The 22,607-nt window shown below is 38.5% G+C and overlaps 2 protein-coding genes and 1 long non-coding RNA gene across 17 annotated transcripts in view; 1 reads left to right on the plus strand and 2 right to left on the minus strand.

Moving 5' to 3' along the window:
* HECTD1 (HECT domain E3 ubiquitin protein ligase 1) overlaps positions 1-12,111 on the plus strand; it is a 100,374-nt gene extending 88,263 nt beyond the window's left edge. For all 12 annotated transcript variants that reach the window (XM_060175227.1, XM_060175226.1, XM_060175231.1 and 9 more), the window contains 8 exons: positions 355-556; positions 1,850-1,987; positions 2,231-2,838; positions 4,829-4,907; positions 4,998-5,091; positions 7,085-7,235; positions 9,491-9,635; positions 9,720-12,111. In XM_060175227.1, the coding sequence (XP_060031210.1) occupies positions 355-556; positions 1,850-1,987; positions 2,231-2,838; positions 4,829-4,907; positions 4,998-5,091; positions 7,085-7,235; positions 9,491-9,635; positions 9,720-9,857 (1,555 nt within the window). In that variant the 3' untranslated portion in view covers positions 9,858-12,111. The remainder of the gene's footprint in view (positions 1-354; positions 557-1,849; positions 1,988-2,230; positions 2,839-4,828; positions 4,908-4,997; positions 5,092-7,084; positions 7,236-9,490; positions 9,636-9,719) is intronic.
* Positions 1-22,607, minus strand: part of LOC132533467 (uncharacterized) — a 220,658-nt gene that overhangs the window by 77,879 nt on the left and 120,172 nt on the right. The window lies entirely within an intron of this gene.
* The window catches only part of AP4S1 (adaptor related protein complex 4 subunit sigma 1), a 44,982-nt gene continuing 37,562 nt past the window's right edge, over positions 15,188-22,607 (minus strand). For 2 of the 4 annotated variants that reach the window (XM_007516832.3, XM_060175249.1), the window contains exons 5-6: positions 20,927-20,938; positions 15,188-15,665 (exon numbers count right to left, since the gene is read on the minus strand). In XM_007516832.3, the coding sequence (XP_007516894.1) occupies positions 15,537-15,665; positions 20,927-20,938 (141 nt within the window). In that variant the 3' untranslated portion in view covers positions 15,188-15,536. Of the gene's footprint in view, positions 15,666-20,856; positions 20,939-22,607 lie in introns of all 4 variants that reach the window. The other 2 variants (XM_060175252.1, XM_060175251.1) reach the window with 2 other exon arrangements.

Raw genomic sequence — 22,607 nt, forward strand, 5'->3', positions numbered from 1 at the left:
AGGGGGGTTTGAACCCCAGTCTTTGCACTTGGTAATATGTGCACTTAACCAGGTGAACCACTAACCAAATCCTCAGATCTTTATTTTTGTTTCTTAATCATTATGATAGCAAGGGAAATAAAAACAATACTTTTTCAGCTTAAGAGAGGAAACAATGAGTACTACTAATATTAGATTGTCAGAAAAGTTGTGACTTTTTTTCTGTGCAAAAATACATCATGACTTTTCTGATAACCCAATATTTTTATCCCCTGACAAAGTACATTTTTTAATCTTTGAATTATATTGCTAGTCTAGTAGTACATTAATCTGTTATTGTATGCTATAACTACATCAGTATTTTTTCAATTTTAGAGCAATAGTGTGGTTACAAAACAGACGTGAAGCTACAGTGGAAAGAACAAGGACTACAAGTAGTGTAAGGAGGGATGATCCTGGAGAATTTCGGGTTGGACGTCTCAAGCATGAAAGAGTAAAAGTTCCTCGTGGTGAATTACTGATGGAATGGGCTGAAAATGTAATGCAAATACATGCAGATCGGAAATCCGTTCTTGAGGTAACTCATGAAATCTGTTTTAGCCAAGGTTCATGTCTGCTTCCACTGGAGCTACAGGAGAATGCTTCAGTGCTGTGGTCTCTTTCCCCTGCCTTTGTCTCTCTGAAAAAATAAACCCAGAGTGAAAAAATAAGCCCCAGCAAGTGCATGTGTAGGAATGACAGGGAACCAGCCCACCTATATCTTCCAGTGTATAAAAACTGTGCTAGGCAGACACAGAGAGGGACTTATCTGCCCTTTTTACAATGAAGATCTTCTCTGGCAAAACATCTTTCATAAGAAGATATTAGCTCACCTTAGTGGATAGGATCTCATGACTAAATGAGCATCAGAGTATCTGCACTGTTGAGGCAGCAAGTACTTGGTCTGTTTGAAGAATACTATCCATCTCTTAACAAAACTTGCACCAAATAATAGTATTCACCATGGATTCTTTTTTTTTTTTTTAAATATTTATTTATTCTCTTTTGTTGCCCTTGTTGTTTTATTGTTGTAGTTATTGATGTCATCCTTGTTGGATAGGACAGAGAGAAATGGAGAGAGGAGGGGAAGATAGAGAGGGGGAGAGAAAGATAGATACCTGCAGACCTGCTTCACCGCCTGTGAAGCTACTCCCCTGCAGGTGGGGAGCCAGGGGCTTGAACCGGGATACCTGCGCTAGTCCTTGTGCTTTGCGCCACCTGCGCTTAACCCACTGTGCTACCACCCGGCTCCCCACCATGGATTCTTTATTTCACTCTTTGCTTTTATAGATAACTGCATTTTTAGAACATGCTGTTATATAACGTTTCACATAAGTTGTCATTGGTCTGATATCATTGGTCTGCACCAAGAAATGTAGCGTATAGTAGTAAGAAACTCAATATACAATGTATAACAAATATATATATATACATACATATATATGAAAGTTGAAATAAAATGTCTATGCTGCTTTTATTACACTGTTGCCATAAAATGTGTAATATCGGATAAGCTATGACAAGAAAAATTATTTTTTAAAAATTCCTTTATTGGGGGATTAATGTTTTATAGTTGACAGTAAATACAGTAGTTTGTACATGCATAATATTTCTTAGTATTCCATATAACAGTACAACCCCCCACTAGGTCCTCTGTCAAGAAAAAAAATTCTTATGACTTATTTGTGGATATAAAACAGACTAGAACACTGCTAGGGATCAAACACTTAGGCACAGTGTTATGCTGTAACACTGGTATATCTCCCCGGTCCTATTAAAAAAAAAAAAAGTAAAGTCCTTTAATCCCTGTAATATATTTGTTCATATTTAGGTTGAATTTTTAGGAGAAGAAGGAACTGGCTTGGGACCTACATTAGAGTTTTATGCTCTGGTGGCAGCAGAATTCCAGAGAACTGAGTTGGGAGCATGGCTTTGTGATGATAACTTCCCAGATGATGAATCTCGCCATGTAAGATTTATTTCCCACTTTGTGTATTTAGAAAGTATTAAAAATTGATTATGTTTTCAGAAGTTAAGCTGGGGTTTTGAACTCTACTTTTATTGAATAATATTGCTATTATTAAAATGTTTTGAAGGACAAAATGTATTCATCAAAAAACTAATAAACTATATATATATAAATATTTCCAGATAGCTAAACATGATTATGGATGTTTTATTTAATTTTCCTTTTCTCTCTCTAAATAAATAGGTTGATCTTGGTGGTGGATTGAAACCTCCTGGATACTATGTGCAAAGATCTTGTGGACTGTTTACAGCACCATTCCCACAGGATAGTGATGAGCTTGAAAGAATCACAAAACTCTTTCACTTTCTTGGAATTTTCTTAGCCAAATGCATTCAAGATAATAGACTTGTGGACCTACCCATTTCTAAACCTTTCTTCAAGCTTATGTGTATGGGTGACATTAAAAGCAATATGAGTAAACTGATTTATGAATCACGAGGGGATAGAGACTTACATTGTACTGAAAGTCAGTCTGAAGCTTCTACAGAAGAAGGCCACGATTCACTCTCAGTTGGAAGCTTTGAAGAAGATTCAAAATCAGAGTTTATCCTAGACCCCCCCAAACCAAAACCCCCAGCTTGGTTTAATGGAATATTAACTTGGGAAGACTTTGAACTAGTAAACCCACACAGAGCCAGATTTTTAAAAGAAATCAAAGACCTTGCTATCAAGAGACGTCAGATTTTAAGCAACAAAGGCCTTTCTGAAGATGAGAAGAATACAAAATTACAGGAACTAGTGTTGAAGAATCCATCAGGCTCTGGGCCTCCACTTAGCATAGAGGATTTAGGGTAAGCTTCATATATACATTCTTAACTTAAAGAATGAATATGTTCTAAAGGTTTTGTTGCTCCTTTGTTTCCGCTAACTTGCAATATATGAGAACATAGTCTATTAACAATTGTATACTATAAGAAATATTTATTTTTTTAAATTTGGGTAGACAAATTATCAGAGAAGGGGGAGAAGGAGACCTGCAGACCTACTTCACCACTTGTGAAGCTCCCTCCCTGCAAGTGGGGATCAGGCATGAACTCAGATCCCTGTGCACCATTATGTGTGCCCTTTATCACTTGTGATCCCCAAGAAATACTATTATTAAATGTGATAAATGTATATAGCTTACGTTAAAAAGTTGAAAGCGAGGGATCCAGTGGTGGCGCATCTGGTTGAGTGCACACATTACTGTGCACAAGGACCCCAGTTTGAGTTCCCGGTCAAGTGGTGAAGCAGTGCTGCAGGTGTCTCTCTGTCTTCTTCTCTATCTCTCCTTCCCTCTCAATTTCTCTGTTTCTATCTAATGAACAAAAGTTTAAGGCCAAAAATATTTCAACAAATTTATCGTTCCAATTTTAGTGTATGTGCTGCTGAAGCGAGAACTCAACAAATTTATCAACTGGTTAATATATATAGTCCTGTTTGGTAAAGCTCAAAATAGTTTGCTTTGCATGTAAACTGAATCCCCTTGTTATATCAAGTAATTAACTCAGTAGATGAGAAATTATATATATATATATATATATAATAGATATGCAATTACAGGGGGAAATTATATATATTTATATATTATAGATATGCAATTACGGGGGAAAATATATATATTATAGATATGCAATTACAGGGGGAAATTTTTTATATATATATATATATATATATATTATAGATATGCAATTACAGGGGGAAAATAGACTCTCAAGCCTGAGCCTCCAAGATCCCAGGTTCAACCTCCCACACCACAATAAGCCAGAACCGAACCAGGGCTCTGCTAAGAACAAAAGAGCAAAACAAATAATAATAATACTAAAGATATGCAATTATTAGACTCCTGGTATATTTTTCTATAATTCAGGACTGATTATAAGACTTGCATTTTTTTTCTCTACCTTTCCTCCCCCTTCCATTTGACCCTAATCAAGGTTTGATAGTGGAGATACAACTTGAATAACAAGGAAAACAATAGTTTCTTCTTACAAACTTGTTTTTGCCATAATTCATTGTAAAAATCTAGGCAGGGATGAGTGTGGAGAGAGCTCACCCAGTAGAGTGTCCATTTTGCCATGCCTGAGCTCAGGTTTAAGCACCAATTCACTGTATGGAATTCACCTGCACAGGGGAAGCTTTACAAGCAGTGGAGTATCTGGGTGCTTCTCATTTATTTATTTATTTTTTTACTTCTCCTTTCTGCACTGACCCCACCCATCCCCATTTGTAACCCTCTTTATAAAACATGGGGGGGGGGGCAGAGAGAGAAAGAGCACCTGCCAGTAACAGAGGAATCACAAAAGAGGGAAAAATCTTTAGCTCATTGTGTGCCATAGGGGGAAGTGAACTATAGAAAGGTGGTGATGTCATGCAGTCTTTGCAAAGTCAGGCTTAATTTATAATTGACTCTAATTTTTGTGCATGAGGTTTTTTGTTTGTTTGTTTGATTGATTTTTTTTTTTTTTTGCTTTTTCATTTTATTTATGTATTTATTTGCTGGGACTGGGCCTAGATTAACCACTGTTAGTAGGCTGTTTTTTTTTTTTTTTTCTTCATTTAGACAGAGCAGAGAGAAAGACAACAGTACATCTCATATGATGCCGGGCCTCAAGCCTTGGATTCATGCATGCCAAGGCACATGTCTTACCCAGGATTTACATTTACAGAGATGCATTTACTAACATCCAACTGGTATCCTGATTTATTGAGGGAGGAACAGGTTTTCATGTTTCAGTAATAGTGTTATAAAAAATTCATCACCAGTGTTAATTCATCTAAAATCTTTTTATTTGTCCTCAGTTTAAATTTCCAGTTTTGCCCTTCCTCAAGAATATATGGTTTTACAGCTGTGGATCTCAAGCCAAGTGGTGAAGATGAGGTAAAAATTTAGCTTTTTAATAAAGTTGTGAAGCTGTTACTGAAATATTCCTACATAGTAGCAATAATGCTGGTAAAATTTTCTTTATAGATGATAACAATGGATAATGCAGAAGAATATGTGGATTTGATGTTTGACTTCTGTATGCATACGGGTATTCAGAAACAAATGGAAGCCTTTAGAGGTAATTTTTAAAAAATATTTATTCCCTTTTGTTGCCCTTGTCTTTATTATTATTATTGTTGTTGTTGATGATGTTGTCGTTGTTGGATAGGACAGAGAGAAATGGAGAGAGGGGAAGACAGAGAGGGGGAGAGAAAGACACCTGCAGACCTGCTTCACCGCTTGTGAAGTGACACCCCACCCCCACCCCCCGCAGATGGGGAGCCGGGGACTCAAACCAGGATCCTTCCGCCGGTCCTTGCGCTTTGCGCCATATGCGCTTAACCTGCTGCACTACTGCCCAATTCCCTAGAGGTAATTTTTAATGATCTTTTGTGTAAGACCTCACCTTTTCTCTTTGAGACTGTTGAAATTTAAGCACTGCTATAGTCAAAAATTGCTGTAAACTATTTTTTTTTTTTAGGCAGGGTTTTTGCTGGGGCTTTATAGCCTGCACTATTGCACAACTTCCACTGGATTCATTAGTATTAAAATAGTGTGTGAGAGACACAGGATGAGAAAGAAACATAAAGGGGCCAGGTGGTGGCGCATTACAGTGCATAAAGACTCAGGTTTGAGCCCCTGGTCCCCACCTGCAGGGGGAAAGCTTCATGAGTGGTGAAGCAGAGCTGCAGGTGTTTTTCTGTCTCTTTCCCTCTCTCTCTCCCTCTTCCTTCTCGATTTCTGGTTGTCTCTATCCAGTAATTAAATAAAGATAATAAAAAAATTATAAAAAGAGAAAAAGAAACAGAGAGATCACAGGATTGTTCCACCACTCGTGAAACTTCCCCTTTGCATGGTATTTCTATGTGGGGACTGGGCTCAAACCGATGTCCTTGTGTGTAGTAAGGTATGAGCTCTACTGGGTGAACTATTTCCCAAGATAGCTGCAAATCTTTTTTTTTTTTTTAATTACCAACATGGTTATCACTGGGGTTTTGTGCTGGCACTACAAATCCTCCTGATGGCCACTAGTTTTTCTTTCTATTATACTTGATAAGACAAAGAAATTAAGAAGGGAAGGGAGAGAGGGAGAGAGACATCTGCAAGCCTGCTTCACTGCTTGTGAAGCATCCCCCCTGCAGCTGCGGAGAAGGGGCTTGAATTAGGGTCCTTGCACATGGTGCTATATGCTCCTAACCAGGTGCACCACTGCCTGGCCCCATTGCTGAAGATCTTTAGACTTGACCTCTAGTTTTTTTGTTTCCCATATAGTTTAGCTACAGCAGAGTAACTGTCAGAGGTTGAAACAGTGTCAGTCTATATCATACCTTCAGTGTGTTCATCCTGAATCTTACATTTGGCATCTGTTTTGTACATGCAAATAAGATTGCATATTTTCCACATAACATAATCAGAATTAATTAGCTATGTCAGAACTCCAGTTCTATAGGTGAAAAGGGAAGTGAAATATATTGAGCATGAGAAAGCAGCATTGGCTGACTTGTATTATAAGTGGTACAAAAAGCTGGTTGGGTAATTATTGGGATTTGGCTACCGATTATAGTGACTGAATAGTCTCTTCACACTTGAGATACTAAACTAATTTCTATATTTAAAACCCTAGCAGAGGTTTAACTTCATGGTATTTATTTATTTTTAATTGTATAGAGTTGAGAGAACGGGCGGTAGCGCAGTGGGTTAAGCGCAGGTGGCACAAAGCACAAGGACCAGTTAGGATCCCGGTTCAAGCCCCATGCTTCACAGGTGGTGAAGCAGGTCTACAGGTGTCTCTCTGTTTCTATCCAATAGCAAATAAAAAAATATTGAAAAAAAAAAAGTTGAGAGAAAGTGAGATGGAAGGGAGAGATAGGGAGAAAAGAGAGGCACCTGCAGCACTGCTTCATCATTCATGAAGCCTCCCTCCTGCAGGAGTGGGCTGAGGGTATAGTGCATTTAAAACACTTAGTATTTTATTCATCCCTGACCATCTAGTTAACACTTGGGTATTTGTATTTGAAATTGCTGCTTTAGAAACTGAGTTTTGTTTTTTATTTGTTTGTTTTTCTCTATAGATGGGTTTAATAAGGTTTTTCCAATGGAGAAATTGAGTTCTTTCAGTCATGAAGAAGTCCAAATGATTCTTTGTGGAAACCAGTCACCATCCTGGGCAGCAGAGGATATCATCAATTACACTGAGCCTAAGCTGGGTTATACACGTGACAGGTAACTATGAATATATATTTTTTAATGGTTTTTGTCTCCAAGTCCAATAGCAGGTTCTGTGAAAAATTCTGATTCCAGATAACACATTAAGAAGCTGTTAAATCTCACAAGAGCCAAGATACATATCCATTGATAATACTGAGTTCACACATATGCACAGTGAGTCTTGGCTGCTGTTTAATTCCCTTCCTCACTGTATTTATTTATTCTAATAAAAGATAAAATTGTATGCCCTTGAGATTTATTGATTTTACATTAACTTATTTTCAAATATTTTCATAGTTACAGAATAGTTGAATTTCGATGTACACAGTTTAACAAATACATATATATGAGCCAGGTGGTGGCACACCTGGTTGAGTGCATGTGTTACAATGCACAAGAACCCAGGTTTGAGCCTCTGGTCCCCAGCTGCAGGGGGAAAGCTTTGCGAGTGGTGAAGTAGGACTGCAGGTGTCTTTCTCTCACTGTACCCTCCCCCTAATTTCTGGCTATCTCTGTCCAATAAATAAAGATGTACGTGTTACAAGTACATACATACACACACACACACACACACACACGAGTACTATCTTGTTTTTAAACCATTTAGAACCATTAACTCCATGATGCTCTGTTTACATTTCTATAGACTATGGATATTTTCTAATGTATATGTATTATCTAGAAGGTTCACCATGTCATACTACTAGCTAATTTGTAGTCCCTATTATAGTTTTATTATTCCAGTAATGTCCTTAAGAATACTACTTTCACCCACACACTCCTGTATCAGGAAATTGCATTTAATTTTGATTTTGATACACCTTAAATATGTACTCCGTGTGCAACCCCTACCCCCCTTAATGAGAAAGATAGGAGGAGATAGAGAAAGAACCAGACATCACTCTGGTATAAGTGCTTCTGGGGATTGAACTCAGCTTGAGAGTCCTGTGCTTTATCCACAGGGCCACCTCCCAGACCACTGCAAAACACTCTCACCCCCAACTTGGGTCCTTTCCACCATGTACCAGTACACCAGTAAACCTTTTTTTATATTATAAGTATTTATTCCCTTTTGTTGCCCTTTTTTATTGTTGTAGTTATTACTATTATTGATGTCATTGCTGTTAGGACAGAGAGAAATGGAGAGAGGAGGGGAAGACAGAGAGGGGGAGAGAAAGATAGACACCTGCAGACCTGCTTCACCACCTATGAAGTGACTCCCCTGCAGGTGGGGATCTGGGGACTCAAACCGGTATCCTTACACCGGTCCTTGTGCTTTGCGCCACATGTGCTTAACCCGAGGCGCTACCGCCCGACTCCCCAGTACACCCTTTTTTTAAAAACTATTTTTGGAGCCAAGGCCTGGCAGGTACACAGTTTCACTGTCCCTGGACCAAACTTTGTTTCCATCCAGATAAAGAGGGTGAGATACCACAGCACTAGAGAGCGTCCCCCAGTGCTGTCTCTCTCCTATATCATGTCAGTGGTCAAACTGATCTCCACATATGGCCACATACATAGCCTACTTGTTGAGCTTTTTCTCTGGCCCCAAATTATCTTTAATTTGAAAGTTTCTTTGCTGCTGCTGCTGCTCCTCCTTCTCTTCCTCCTCCTCTTTCAAGTTAAAGATTTGTTTATTTTATATGAGATAGTTTCACATGGGAAAGAGAAGCCAGTTCCACAACTGTGCAGCAAGAAGTGCCTGAGATTGAAAGAGGAATCTCAGGCACACAAATCCTGTGTTCTAACAGTTGAGATATGTCCTTCGATAGATTTTTTCCTTCATACCACTAATATTTCTTGAGACTGTATTTCATAAGGGCTGAGGAGATAGCACACTGAGTGTGCACTAGGTTTTCATGCCTAGTGTCCAGAAGTCCCAGGTTCAGTCCCTACCACCATTATAACCCAAAGCTGATCAGTATTCTGGATTCCCTTTCATTAACATACAAAAAATTAATACATGTTTGAAATATAAATAGTAGTATGCAAAATGGAAGGTATACAGTGGATGAAACACTGGACTCAAAAGCATATGGTCTTTAGCTTGATGGTCTTATAAGCCAAAGTGATACTCTGATTTTCTTCCATCTTTCTCATTAATAAATAAATCTTATTCTTTTCCTTTCTTAAGACATTTCTATTATTCTGACATGAATATTGGTTTTGTATATGTGTGCTTTCTTTGGTTATTGCTTACTTTAAGTTTTTTTTTTTAATTTAAATCAGATTATTTCAGACAAATCAGTATACCTGTCTTCTTCTTTTAGTCCTGGTTTCCTGAGGTTTGTGAGGGTTTTATGTGGCATGTCTTCAGATGAAAGAAAAGCATTCCTGCAGTTTACCACTGGTTGCTCAACTCTGCCCCCAGGTGGATTGGCTAACCTGCATCCCAGGCTCACAGTCGTACGCAAGGTACAGACTCTAGTTAACGGAATTCCAAATATAGTAATTCATTGAGAAGAAATTGAATAGTTATTTTCACTATTCTTTCTGCAGGTTGATGCTACTGACGCAAGCTACCCGTCAGTGAATACGTGTGTGCACTATCTTAAGTTGCCTGAATATTCTTCAGAGGAGATCATGAGAGAGCGCCTTCTAGCTGCTACAATGGAGAAAGGGTTTCATCTCAACTGACTCTTGAAGTACAGTGGGAAATGTCAGAGACTCAAAAAGTACTAGTGAAGCCTCTTGTAATTGTCTGCAGAGAAGTACTATGATCCTCCACGCTAATGACACTTGCCTTTTTTTCTACCATTAAGGCTTTAAAGACATGTGGAATAAGTTTGTTAGCTGCTAACGACAAAACAAATCCTTTAGCTACCCAGCCAGCAAGATTATAGCACAGAACACTGTGTTGCTATAAGGGCTTATGTGACTGAAATAAGGTGGTTGGTCCTACTTAACTGTTCCAAAGAGCAGCTTCTCAGATCTTCAGTGTTCACTGGTAAATTTCTAACAGTGTGTTTGTGTAAAGTTTGTCATTTCATACTTCATACACTACAGTTGCCATCACTGATCCCTTTTTTGTTGTTGGCTTGTAAGCTACTTGGTCAGAAGTCCTGTTTCCTAAAACATAGTTAATGAGCGTCTCAAGCTTTTCCTTTTCATTTTTATTGATGCCTGCACTATCAGAGTATTCTAGTGTTCTCTTTTGTTTGGCATATAATCATGCACAACCTTCTTTTTCTTTGAGGTGGGAGTATATTTTTATTTCCTAAATGCCATACTATAAATATCAAATTCTTAAGTGTGTTTGTGCAGCTCAAAATATATATATATTAAGGGGTGGGTGGGACACTGGTCTAGGTGCAAGGCACACTTAAAGCAAGTTTTACTTTTGGTTGTATTTTCTTTGTATATTATAAACATTTATTTAACTTGTTGCAGTTTGAGGGAAAAAATTTCTAAAATGTATGCTCAACAGTAATCATTAAAATGTTTGCAGCGTACAAAACTGTGTCATGTGACTGTTTGACTGCAACCATCATATCTGATTGTTAAACCAGATACCTCACATTTTGAGCCATTTAGTTTTCTAATTACTACATGAAGAAATATATTTTCACATGCTTAATTATGATCCAGTCATTAAGGCAAAAATATTTGTATTAACTTTTTCAAACATCAGGTTTGCTACTTACCATTCTGTCTTCAGGGATGTATAACAAAGGTCAAGAGTTTATTTCTGAAATGTTGTGTTAGTATGAACACAAAAAAAACAGAAAAAAACTGCCTCATACTGATGTTTTCTCATTTTCATGAAGAGGCACTACTTCCATTTTCTAAATTCCTGGTTTGTTTGTTTTTTTAAGCACATCTATTGTCCATTACAAGTGAAGAAACGTCACTACACCTTATGTGGCCAGATAGTTGGGAGGGTGCCTGCTTTTCTATGTGCATGACCCACTTTCTAACCCAGTTCCCACTACACTGAAAGAAACTTCAGAGTTGTGGTGCCATTCTTTTTCCCTCTGTGTGTGTCTCAGTCTTTCTATCTGAAAAAGTTGGCCCAGAATGGTGAAGCCCCAGCAGTGACCCCCCCCCCCAAAGTAAATGAAAGGTATGTTACCTTTCTGTATTAGAAGACATAATCGCCTGCTATATGTCAGCCATTCAAGTACTATCTTTTTTTTTTTTTTAAAGTTTTTTCCAACTGTATATATTGAGGGAAGAGATGTGAAGGAAACTGACACAATTGCAGCACTGCTTCTCCGCTTGTGAAGCTTTCTCCCTGCAGGTGGAGACTGGAAGCTTGAACTCTGGTCCTTGCATGTGGTGACCAACACAACATCGCTCAGGCCCTAAGTACTATCTTTTTTTCCACATGAAAATGATCTGGCATCTAAATAATTTAGCTACACAATTCCCTGTGAAAATGAAAGTTAAACATAGTACCACTACTTAAATGTATAACCTGTACTTGAAAAAATAGTGTTGGTGATTATTTCAGTAGTCATGAATGCAACAACTAGGATTTCATGCTCGTGCTAAAACTAAAATTCAGAATATCACCATATTTAAAATCTTTAAAGTGTTTTGAAGGTAGTTCACCAGGTAAAGGGTGGACCTTACCATGTGTGAAGCCCTGGGTTCAAACCCTGGCACAATATGGGAATTTCATAATACTGGGGGAATCTTTTGATAGTATTGCAGTACTGTGATCTCTGCCTGACATTAAGAATGAAAAAAACTGGGGCCTCATGGTGACACACCTGGTTGAGCACATATGTTACAATGCACAAGGACCTGTGTTCAAGCCTCTGGTCCCCACCTTCAGGGAAATGCTTTGCAAGTGGTGAAGCAGGGCTGCAGGTATTTCTCTGTCTCTCTATCTCCCCATTACTCTTGATTTCAGGCTGTCTCTATCTAATGTATAAATAAAAATAATTTTAAAAAATTAAAAGAGAGTGAAAAAAAAAAAACAATAGGGAGCAGTGGAATCACATGTGCTTAAGGCCCTGGCATGGAAACGGGTAAAAATGTCAAAAGGTAGCTTTTACCAAGACTTGTGTGGCACAAGGATTAGCATATAACCTATTGTTTATTTTTTTATGACGACCTAATTTTTTAGGTGTTTGAAGAAAATAGAGAATATTTTATATAGTGAAAATCACATTAAATTTCAGCCTGTAAATATATTTTTATTAGAATACAGCCATTTCATGCATTTCTGTACTATGCATGGCTCATTTTGCAAAACCATATTAGTTAAAGCAGAATCTATTTGTCCTACAAGCCTAAGATACTTATTTTCTTGCCTTTTACAGAAAAAAAAATAGCTGAAACCTGGCCTATAACATACATTACAACTGGCAAAATGGACAAGTCTTACAAAGTCAGTAACTGAAATGCAGAGAGAAAGGTCTAAGTTAGGTAAACATGACCAGTCTGCCACACAAATCTCTTAAGTGTGAAAAAAAAAATCACTATTCAACACTAAACCCAAAGATAAATGACGCAATCTATATGAACAGATTGTTCATCTTGTTTTTTCCTTTACTGTCCTAAGCAGCTGTACCCATATAACAACTATACTGTAAACTATTATTCCCCCAATAAAGTGGAAAAAAGAGTTCACTTTGTTTGAGTCAATTGTTACATGATATCTACTAGGTTCTCCACAATGTTCATGAGTATTTCTGTGGTATCTACCTAGTGTTTTTTGTTGTTTTTTTTAAGTTGTTCCTCTCAGGATACTAAAATCTGTGCCAAGATGTTATCCTACTGCTATTTTGGTGTGACCCCAAAATTAATTTTGCTCACTCCCTTGGTACTTCTTGTGTACCAGTTTCAGCAGCTACCTGAATGTATTACTGCTTAAGTACCTACCAACTAGGGCAGTGTTTCCCAACTAAATATGTCTCAGCTTTCTGAGACCTCCAGCGTGCTTTCATCTAGACTGGGCTTTCCCAGGACCTGGCTACTTAAATATTGAGTATGCATACTTCTCATAAAGCTTTTCCTTTGCCTTCTTGAATGAGTTCGAAACAGTTCTGGTTTGGAGTCCATTATTGACTGGTTGCATGGCTCTTTATAGATGTGAAATGTGGAAGTAGATTTTTAGAAAAATGGTGAAGAATGTAAAGTACATGTAAGGGCACACAGTATTAAAAGAATTGTCAATGTCAGATGCCCACTTAGATGTCCATTTAGAGTACTATGAATGAGCTCTTGTGTTTCTGTATGATAGCACAATGTTGTAATATTCCAAATCCAGTCTCTCTCTTCATTACTGTTTTCTATTTCCTCCACTTCCTAGGACAATTCTATATGCTGTACTATTGACAAAGTAGGAGAAATATATGGATGGGTTTGGGGAATCAGGGATTACCCTTCTACAATGACTTAGTGTTCTGTGATTCAAGGCACTCAAGGTGAAGGAATTTCTAGTGGAGTGTGGGGAGAGAAGACTCATTTCATAGTAGCCTAAATATTTGTTTCAGTGTCATGAATACAATGACTAAAACTTTATACCATTGTTAAAGTCTAGATTATCTATGTAGCATTACTATATTTAACTCTTAAAATGTCAAGGGGCTTGGGAGTCGGGCGGTCGCGCAGCGAGTTAAGCACAAGGACTGGCATAAGGATCCCTGTTCAAGCCCCCGGCTCCCTACCTGCAGGGGAGTCACTTCACGGGTGGTGAAGCAGGTCTGTAGGTGTCTCTTTCTCTCCCCCTCTCTGTCTTCCCCTCCTCTCTCCATTTCTCTCTATCCTATCCAACAACAACATCAATAACAATAATTACTACAACAATAAAACAACAAGAACAACAAAAGGGAATAAATATTTTTTTAAAAATCTCAGGGGGCTGAAAGATAACATATGAGTTAGGGTGTGTACCTTTTCATGTGTGAAGCTCTGGGTTCAAACTCTTCAACACTACTCAGGAACAACTTTCATATTTAAAAAGTTTGTTTTTATTGCCACCAGGATTATTGCTGGAGCTTGATGCTGGCACTACAAATCCACTGCTCCTAGAGGCCATTTTTCCCTTTCTTTTTGTTTCTTCAATTTTTATAGATAGGACAGATAGAAATTGAGGGGAGGGAGATAAAGAGGGAGAGAAAGAGATACCTGCAGACCTACTTCACTACTCCTGGAGCTCCCCCACCCTTGTGGGTGGGGAGCAGGGGCTTAAACCCCAGTCCTTGTGCAGGGTAATGTGTTCACTCAACTGTGTGCACCCTGTCTGCCCCCTCACACACCACACCTGCATTCTGCTTTCTAAACTTTGAACTAAAGTAAATTTCATTTATAATCAATAAATGCACTTAACTCACTGCGCTACCAGCCAACTCCCTAAAGATTTTATTTATTTATTTACTATTAATTTTATTTTTAAGAGAGATACAGAGAAACACCAAAGCACTGCTCTGCTCTGGCTTATGGTGGTGCAGGGGATTGAACCTGGGACTTAGGAGTCTCAGGCATGAGAGTCTATTTGCATAAGCATTAGGCTGTCTCCCCCACCCCCTAAAGATTTTTCTTATATGTATTTATTTATTCCCTTTCGTTGCCCTTGTTTTATTGCTGTTGGATAGGAAAGAGAGAAATGGAGAGGAGGGGAAGACAGAAGGGGAAAGATGCTTCACCACTTATGAAGCTACTCCCCTGCAGGTGGGGAGCCAGGGACTCAAACTGGGATCCTTGTACCAGTCATTGCGCTTCACGCCACATGCGCTTAACCTGCTGCACTACCGCCCAACTCCCAGGAAAATTTTTTTATATTTACTTTAAGGTTTTTTTTACTGAGAGTGAGAGAAGCAGGACATCTTTGTGGCACATATAATGCAAAAGACTGAACTCGACCTCCTGCCAGCAAGTCCTTTGTTTTATCTATTGCACCACCTCCCAGACCACAGAATATCTCATTTTTTATAAAAGTTCAGTGCTCTAACCATTGTATCACCTCCTGGGCTGCAAAAAAAAAAATATTATTCAAAGTATTGTCTGTATTTAAGTCAATTTAGATTTTTTTTTTTTTATTGAGTAACAAGTATCACACCCCATGTATTTGGCAAAGGAAAACAGAAATCACAAGTTTACCTCAAAATTCAACAAAGGTTAAACAAGGAAAAAATACTTGGTTATAATTTGAAACGTCTTTCAATGGAGAGAAAATTTTTCTTTGCAGATCTTATTTAAATATATATTTAATCTAAAAACTGGAAAATAATTAAAATGTCTAGATGGGCAACCTAGTTTGCAATTTGTAGTCTTCCAGATTCTTTTGGGCTACAGATGCTGATAAGTATTCTGTAGTGTTCACGTTTTCTACAAGTTGAAGTCTGGTAGTCAGTCTTCCATTATTCAGCTTTCTGACATCTTATCAAGAATCAGTAGAGGGGCAAGAATTCTTGCCCGGTTTGTTTCCACAATGCTGCCATTTAACACCATCTCATCCAAAATAATGTGTACTTTATCTAAATTAAACATTATCTAGGGCCAATATTAAGGAAATTAATTTGAGTAATTAAATAAATTCACATTTGATTAGCTAAGTTTATAATCTAACCTGGAATCTTTCCAAAGCCTGCATTTATTTCCTCAGCTAGTCTAAACATAAGGTTTTCTCCCTTTCTTCCTTTCTCTCTCTCTTTCTCTCTTTTGTCTATGTAGAATTCCTTCAAGTTGATGTCCATATTAAAAGTTATTTCTCAACCCACAACGACCCTGGATCCATACTCCCAGAGAGATAGAGAATGGGAAGGCTATCAGGGGAGGGGGTGGGATATGGAAATTGCATTATGGGAATTGTGCTGAATTGTACCCCTCTTATTCTATGGTTTTGTTAATGTCTCCTTTCTTAAATTAAAAAGAAAAAAAAGTTATTTCTTTCATGTACTCACCTAGTTTCACTCAGGCTAAGTAAGCTAACTGGGCAGTAAATATAGAAATGGAACAGTTTTCTTTTTAGCTGGAGGGATAGGGAATTTACTAAGAGCTGAGGAAAGAACAAAGAAAATAACACATGACCTAACCTCAGGAACAATGTCATTTTCTCAGCTGTAATGACAGTGATTTATTGACTGTTCACTATTTCTAGGCATTGTTTTAAGTGCTTAAGTTAAATTATTTCTCTACAACCTTATAATATACATGTTGTGTATTACCCTTATTTTACACAGGAACAAACAAGCTCAATTTCATTGACCAAGGGCACATGGCTAATAATTGTACCAGTGGAGAAATAAAGCCCAAAGTTGGGGCTTGACTGCTATATGTCCAGATTTCTCCGGAAGTACCCAAGTCTACAACTACTCTGAGCCCCCAATCTCCACCCAAAAGAGAAATACTTTGCATCTTAAACTATCTTCTCTGTCAGACAGGATGAAGAAATAATAAGCCTGAGGAGAAATGAATATAGAAGGCAAGGCATGCTCATTCAGTTTGTAAGTAGATAAAAATTATGAATTTTGGGTGGGGGAAACAGCATAATGGTTATGCAAACAGACTCTCATGCCTGAGACTCCTCAATCCCAGGTTCAGTCCTCCGCACCACCATAAACCAGAGCTGGGCAGTGCGCTGGTGTTTCTTACCTCTCTCTCTGCATCTGTCTCAAAAAAATTAAATAAAAACTTTTTAAATATTAATTTCATAGATTTTAAAATAGTCCTGAGAATTACAGAGCCAGATTAGCTTAAGAACTGATGCTCTTACTGAAAAGTTAGTATGTGACACGGGAAGGAGAAAATAATGTTAGACTATAATGTCTGGTTAATCAGAGCCAAAAATCTTCCACTACAACCTAAAGTTTGAAAAAAAATTCATATGTGTGTGTGTGTGTGTGTGTGTATAAAAGAAAACCAGGGTATCATTTTGGCATGCATGATTCCAGGAACTGAACTCGGACTAGGACATTAATTTGAGTACCTAACTTTTGTGACTAGAGAAAGGGTAACTGGAATGAGATAAAGACAGTGGTAAGTTTCTATTTTATTTTAAAAGCATAATCCTGGTTCTGTAAAACAAAAACAACTAGGGAGTCGGGCAGTAGCGCAGTGGGTTAAGCGTATGTGGCGCAAAGCACAAGGACTAGCATAAGGATCCCAATTCAAGCCCCCGATCCCCACCTGCAGGGGAGTCGATTCACAGGCGGTGAAGCAGGTCTGCAGGTGTCTATCTTTCTCTCCCCTTCTCTGTCTTCCCCTCCTCTCTCCATTTCTCTCTGTCCTATCCAACAACGACATCAACAATAATAACTACAACAACAATAAAAAAGGCAGAGGATGTAGTGGGGGTTGTATTGTTATATGGAAAACAGAGATATGTTAGGCATGTACAAACTACTGTACTTACCATTGAATGTAAAAGATTAATTCCCCAATAAAGAAAATTAAAAAAAACAAGGGCAACAAAAAGGAAATAAATAAATAAAACTAATAGGCAGGATATTTCAAATAGAAAGTTGAGTGATTTCAATGTATTAGTGGAGCTCATAATTAAGCAGCAGATATTTCTAAAGTGATCTCTCTATCACCTTTTTTTTTGCAATAATTCCAGATGTTCAAGGCTATACCATATTTGTTTGGTGAAGTACACCAATAGAACTAAGACAGTCTTGTGCATGACTTAAGTTTCCAGTAAGCTGTGTTAATATCTCATTAAGTTGTCTATGAATAGTGCTTCAGCAGAATAAACTTTTTCTAGAGCCTGTGGGAACTGTCCTTAAGTGACCCAGAAAAGAAAAGCTCTCCTCTGATATTCTTATTAATGTTTTCCAATTATATAAATGATTGCTCTGTCCATAGCCAAAATGGGACTAGAATAGTAGGCCCTTGACTGAATCCTGTTTACAGGATCCAGAAGCAAAAACTTAGAAGCCAAGACAAAAAGGAATAAAGAAAGGCAGAATACATCACACAGGTGCTGTATGAAAAACAGCCATCAGGGGCAAGAAGATAGCTTACTTGGTGGAACACACACCCTTGCCATGCACAAGGATCTCTATTCTAGACCCTGGCCACCTTGTGGGAGCACCATGCACAGCACCAAGGCAAGCTCCACAAGTTGTTGAGTGGTGCTGGAGTGTCTCCTCTCTCCCTGACTCTCACCCACTCTAAAAGAAAAATAAGAGTCTGCTGAGGGCAGTGGAATCATGCAGGGACAAAGCTACAGAAAGCAACAACAAAAACAAGTAGTAAAAACAAAGCAGAAACAATAAAAACTCCCCAGGTTCAATCCCTGGCACCACCATAAACCGAAGTTGAGCTCTGACTAAAAAAAAAAAAGAGTAATCAAAAATCACTAGTAAGGGCAGTAATGACTTAGTGCCTCTGAAAATGTCAACTCTTCCAACATCCTTTACTTGGAGATAGAATAGAATTTAATCTGTTCCATTTTAATTGATTCAGGGATCTAGCTGCTCTGAAAGCTTCCAGCTTTTGTCAAGCAGATTATCAGCAATTCAGATGTCCCCTTGAGCAAATGGCCAATTGTTTTGAATTCAGATTAGAATGTATTGCTGAATCATATTGGCCACTGATATCTTCACATTGCAGGAACAATCCCTTCAGCAACTGTGAATTTCCCAACATCCAGGAAACACGAATTGCTCTATGAGCTCATTCTGTTCTGTGGGCATGTGACTGCCTGTCCATCTGGCTATCTGACAAACCCCTAATCATGCAGCTTTCTGGCATACAGTGAAACAACAAGCTAAATTCAATGTGAGGCAAATACCTAAAAGCTGATTTCCCTCTGGAATCATGTGACTCCTTTAAAAGAAGTATCCCCAGTTCACATCTTAATTTGGTTTATGAGTAACTTGTGCATGGTAGCGAAGTCAGTAGTGATGGCATTTGGGTTACTTGCCAAGTGAGCAGGGACCAAAAAACACCCTACACACCAAGTCCTAATGAGGAAGGAAGAAAAGCCTAAGCTAAGTGGCTCTAATAGTACAGTAAAATTACTATAAACAGTCTGACTGTTTCTAGAGGGCTCTACCCTCAGGCTATACTTGACTGATATTTACAGATGTTTAAGACAACTTGTGTCCCATCATAGGCACCTTGATGTCGGAGTTAATATATAGAAACAGAATCGGTCCTCTCAAAGAACAGATGTGCTAAATCCCCACTTTCTCCCACATGATGCCAAGAGCCGTTCTAAAATTCTGTGTAGTGGGGCTCCAGAACATCGTGGGGCCTCGGTAACACTAGTGATACTTGAAGTTGCTTTTATTTTTTTTTTTTTCTACTTATTAATCAATGGGAGGAAAGAGTGGAGCCTGGTGGGGAGGCACCTGGTTGTGTGCACATGTTAAAATGTGCAAGGGCCTCAGTTCAAGCTCCTATCCCTATCTGCAAGGGGAAAGCTTCAAGAGTGGTGAACAGGGTTGCAGGTGTCTGTCTGTCTCTCTTCCTCCCCTCTCAATTTCTGGCTGTCTCTATCCACTAAATGTAAAGACAAGAAAAAAATTAAGGGGCCAGGCGGTGGCATATCGGGTAAAACACACATGAAGCGCAAGGAGGCCCTGGCTCCCCACCTGCAAGGGGTCATTTCACAAGCAGTGAAGCAGGTCTGCAGGTGTCTATCTTTCTCTCCCCCACTCTGTCTCATATATCCTCCTCCTCTCTCAATTTCTCTCTGTCCTATCCAATAAAATGGTAGAAATGGCCACCAGGAGCAGTGGATTTGTAGTGCAGGCACTGAGCCCCAACAATAACTCTGGAGGGAAAAAAATAAAATAAAAGAGGAAATCAGAGGACCACTCTGGTATATATGCAGCACTAGGGACTGAAGTTGGACCTCAAACTTGAAAGTCCAACACCTTATCCACTGTGCCACCTCCTGGGCTGAAGTTGACTTTTTTGTTGTTGCCCTTATTGTGTTTGGTATGGTCATTGTTGCTGCTGGATAGGACAGAAAGAAATCGAGAGGAGGGGAACACAGAGAGGGAGAGACAGATAGACACTTGCAGACCTGCTTTACCCTTCAGGTGGGGAGCCTGTAGCTGGAATCGGGATCCTTACATCAGTCCTTTGCACTTATGTGCGCTTAACCCACTGCACTACCACCCAGCCCCCTGAAGTTGACTTTTAAGAAAAGATTTGCATATTTACTATGAGAGAGGTGGGAGAGAGAGAGAGACAGAGGACCAGAGCATCATCCTCCAGGACCTAGGCATGCAAATCTGACAAGGCTAAACTGTCTTCTTGGTCCTGAAGTCAATTTCTTAACTGTAGGGACTGCAATGTTCCTCTTTTTTTTTTTTTTTTTTGCCTCCAGGGTTATTGCTGGGGCTCTGTGCCTATATACCATCCCTTAATGTCTTATGCTGATCATGTGAGGAATTTCTGGAAATTTGTACCTAAAGCAATGAAAATAAGTCCCTTGAAGAGAGACAAGCTCTTTGGAGCTATGTTATTTAAATACAGAAAAGGTCTATTTGATATGCTTTAAAAATTAAATTAATATATAATAGTTATTATTAAGTACTTCACTTGTATTGATTTGTCTAGAAATAAAAGAATCCCAGTAGGACTGGTTTATATATTAGATATATGGAGAAAGAGAGAAAGGGGAGGTAGGGAGAGAGGCTCTGCACAACTCTGGCTATCTTGTCATAGTTGTTAATAAATAGCATTCTTGATTTGCTGAATCACTGTCCTGCCCCATGGCACTTACCTGACGAAGACTAGTCTATGTTTTACCAAGTACTCTGGGAAACTTGGCTCACAGTGTTGAAAAAGGATACATCTAATTCACTCTGGAAAAGAGAAAAAAGAAGTACAAGGTTGAGAAGGGAACACTGGGACACAATACACATCGCAGAGTTACTAGTTACTCTGGCTGCAAGCTTGGAATAATGTGGAAAAGACTACTTTGTACAAAGAAGGCCGAGAGCAGAACAGTTATGAATTTGGGATTGTGATGTAAAAAATTAAATAAACTGTTGTTTGGTGGAATTTACAGGCCAGAACAGTTCAGTTCCTCTTTTTTTTTTTTTTATTTTAAAGATTTATTGGTTGATTAATGGAAGAGAGAGAGAGAGAGAGAGAGAGAGAGAGGGAAGAGCCAGTGCACCACTCTGGCACATGCTTTTGCTGGGGATCAAACTCTGAAATTCACACTTGAGGGTCTTATGCTGTATCTACTGTGCCACCTCCTGGGCTTCAACAGTTAATCTTGAGAACTTAGAATAAGTCCTGGGAGTATAATACACAGCAAGATGACGAGACAAATATAGTTGGATACAGACGGATTTATAAAGCCTAAAAGGAGATGTGTTCATCAATAAATAATGGGATTATGTATGATGAAAAAGTCAGAATAGAAAACAGCAAACTAAGTTAAAATTCATATTTGAAGAGCCAGGTGGTGGTGTACCCAGTAGAGTTTATATGTTACCATGCTTGAATTTCCAGGTTCAAGTTCCAGGTCCCCACCTGCCGAGAGGAAACTTCACAATTGGTGGAACAATGCTTCAGGTGTCTCTCTTTACCTGTCTGCCTATCTATTTCTCTCATCATCTATCTAGAGCTAGTCCCTCTATATTTTCCCCATCCCTCGCAATTTCTCTCTGTATCCAATAATAAACAAAAAAATATTTTAGAAAATGTGACTTGAAAAATAAAATAAAATAAATCCTAGATGGCAAGCATCCCCCATGAATGGGACTATTTTATTTTCCACTCTTCTTTTTCTTCTCCTTCTTCTTTCCTACTGTCACCCTAAGCTTGGTCATCCAAGCTTCATCCTGTACAATCACCTGACTTAAATTAAATTCTAATCTTTACTTCTGTGGTTTATGTGCTCACTGATTCTCTCCCTAGAACTACAACTCAAGTGCAACAACTTGCTATTTAATCTGTTACCAAGTAGAATAATGATTAAAATCAAACCTTAGCAATGCCAGTGTTTTTAACGCTCCCAGATTTAAACCATTAGTATTTTGGGTAATTATATTCTTGTAGATGTTGCCTTAAAGTAGCTAATCACAGCCATCTCTGATTCATGGAGCATGCCTTGTCACCAGTCTGTTTTAAGAAAGTAGTGGTCACAGGATGAACAGGAGCTAGAGCTATGTTGTCCAATATGGTAACCAACAATCTTCTGTAGTAATTTAAATTTAAATGAAGTAAAATTAAAATTGCTAAGTTACACTAATTACCTTTAAAGTATTCAAGAGTCACATGTGGCTAGGCACAGGGTAGGAACATTTCTATCACTGCTGAGTATCATATTGTACAGTTCTAGTCTACCGTCTTCTCTCCAAGCAGTGAATACAAAAGTGAATATTAGGGGGCCAGGAGAGAGTTCAGTGCACGCCTTATGTGCATGAAGACCAGGGTTTAATCTCCAGCAGCACTTCAAAGCACCATAAACAACAACAAATGGAACTCCATGGATAGTGAGGTGGTGTTTAGGTAGCTCCC

Source organism: Erinaceus europaeus, chromosome 16 (genome assembly GCF_950295315.1).
Source record: "Erinaceus europaeus chromosome 16, mEriEur2.1, whole genome shotgun sequence".
Lineage (NCBI taxonomy): Eukaryota > Metazoa > Chordata > Mammalia > Eulipotyphla > Erinaceidae > Erinaceus > Erinaceus europaeus.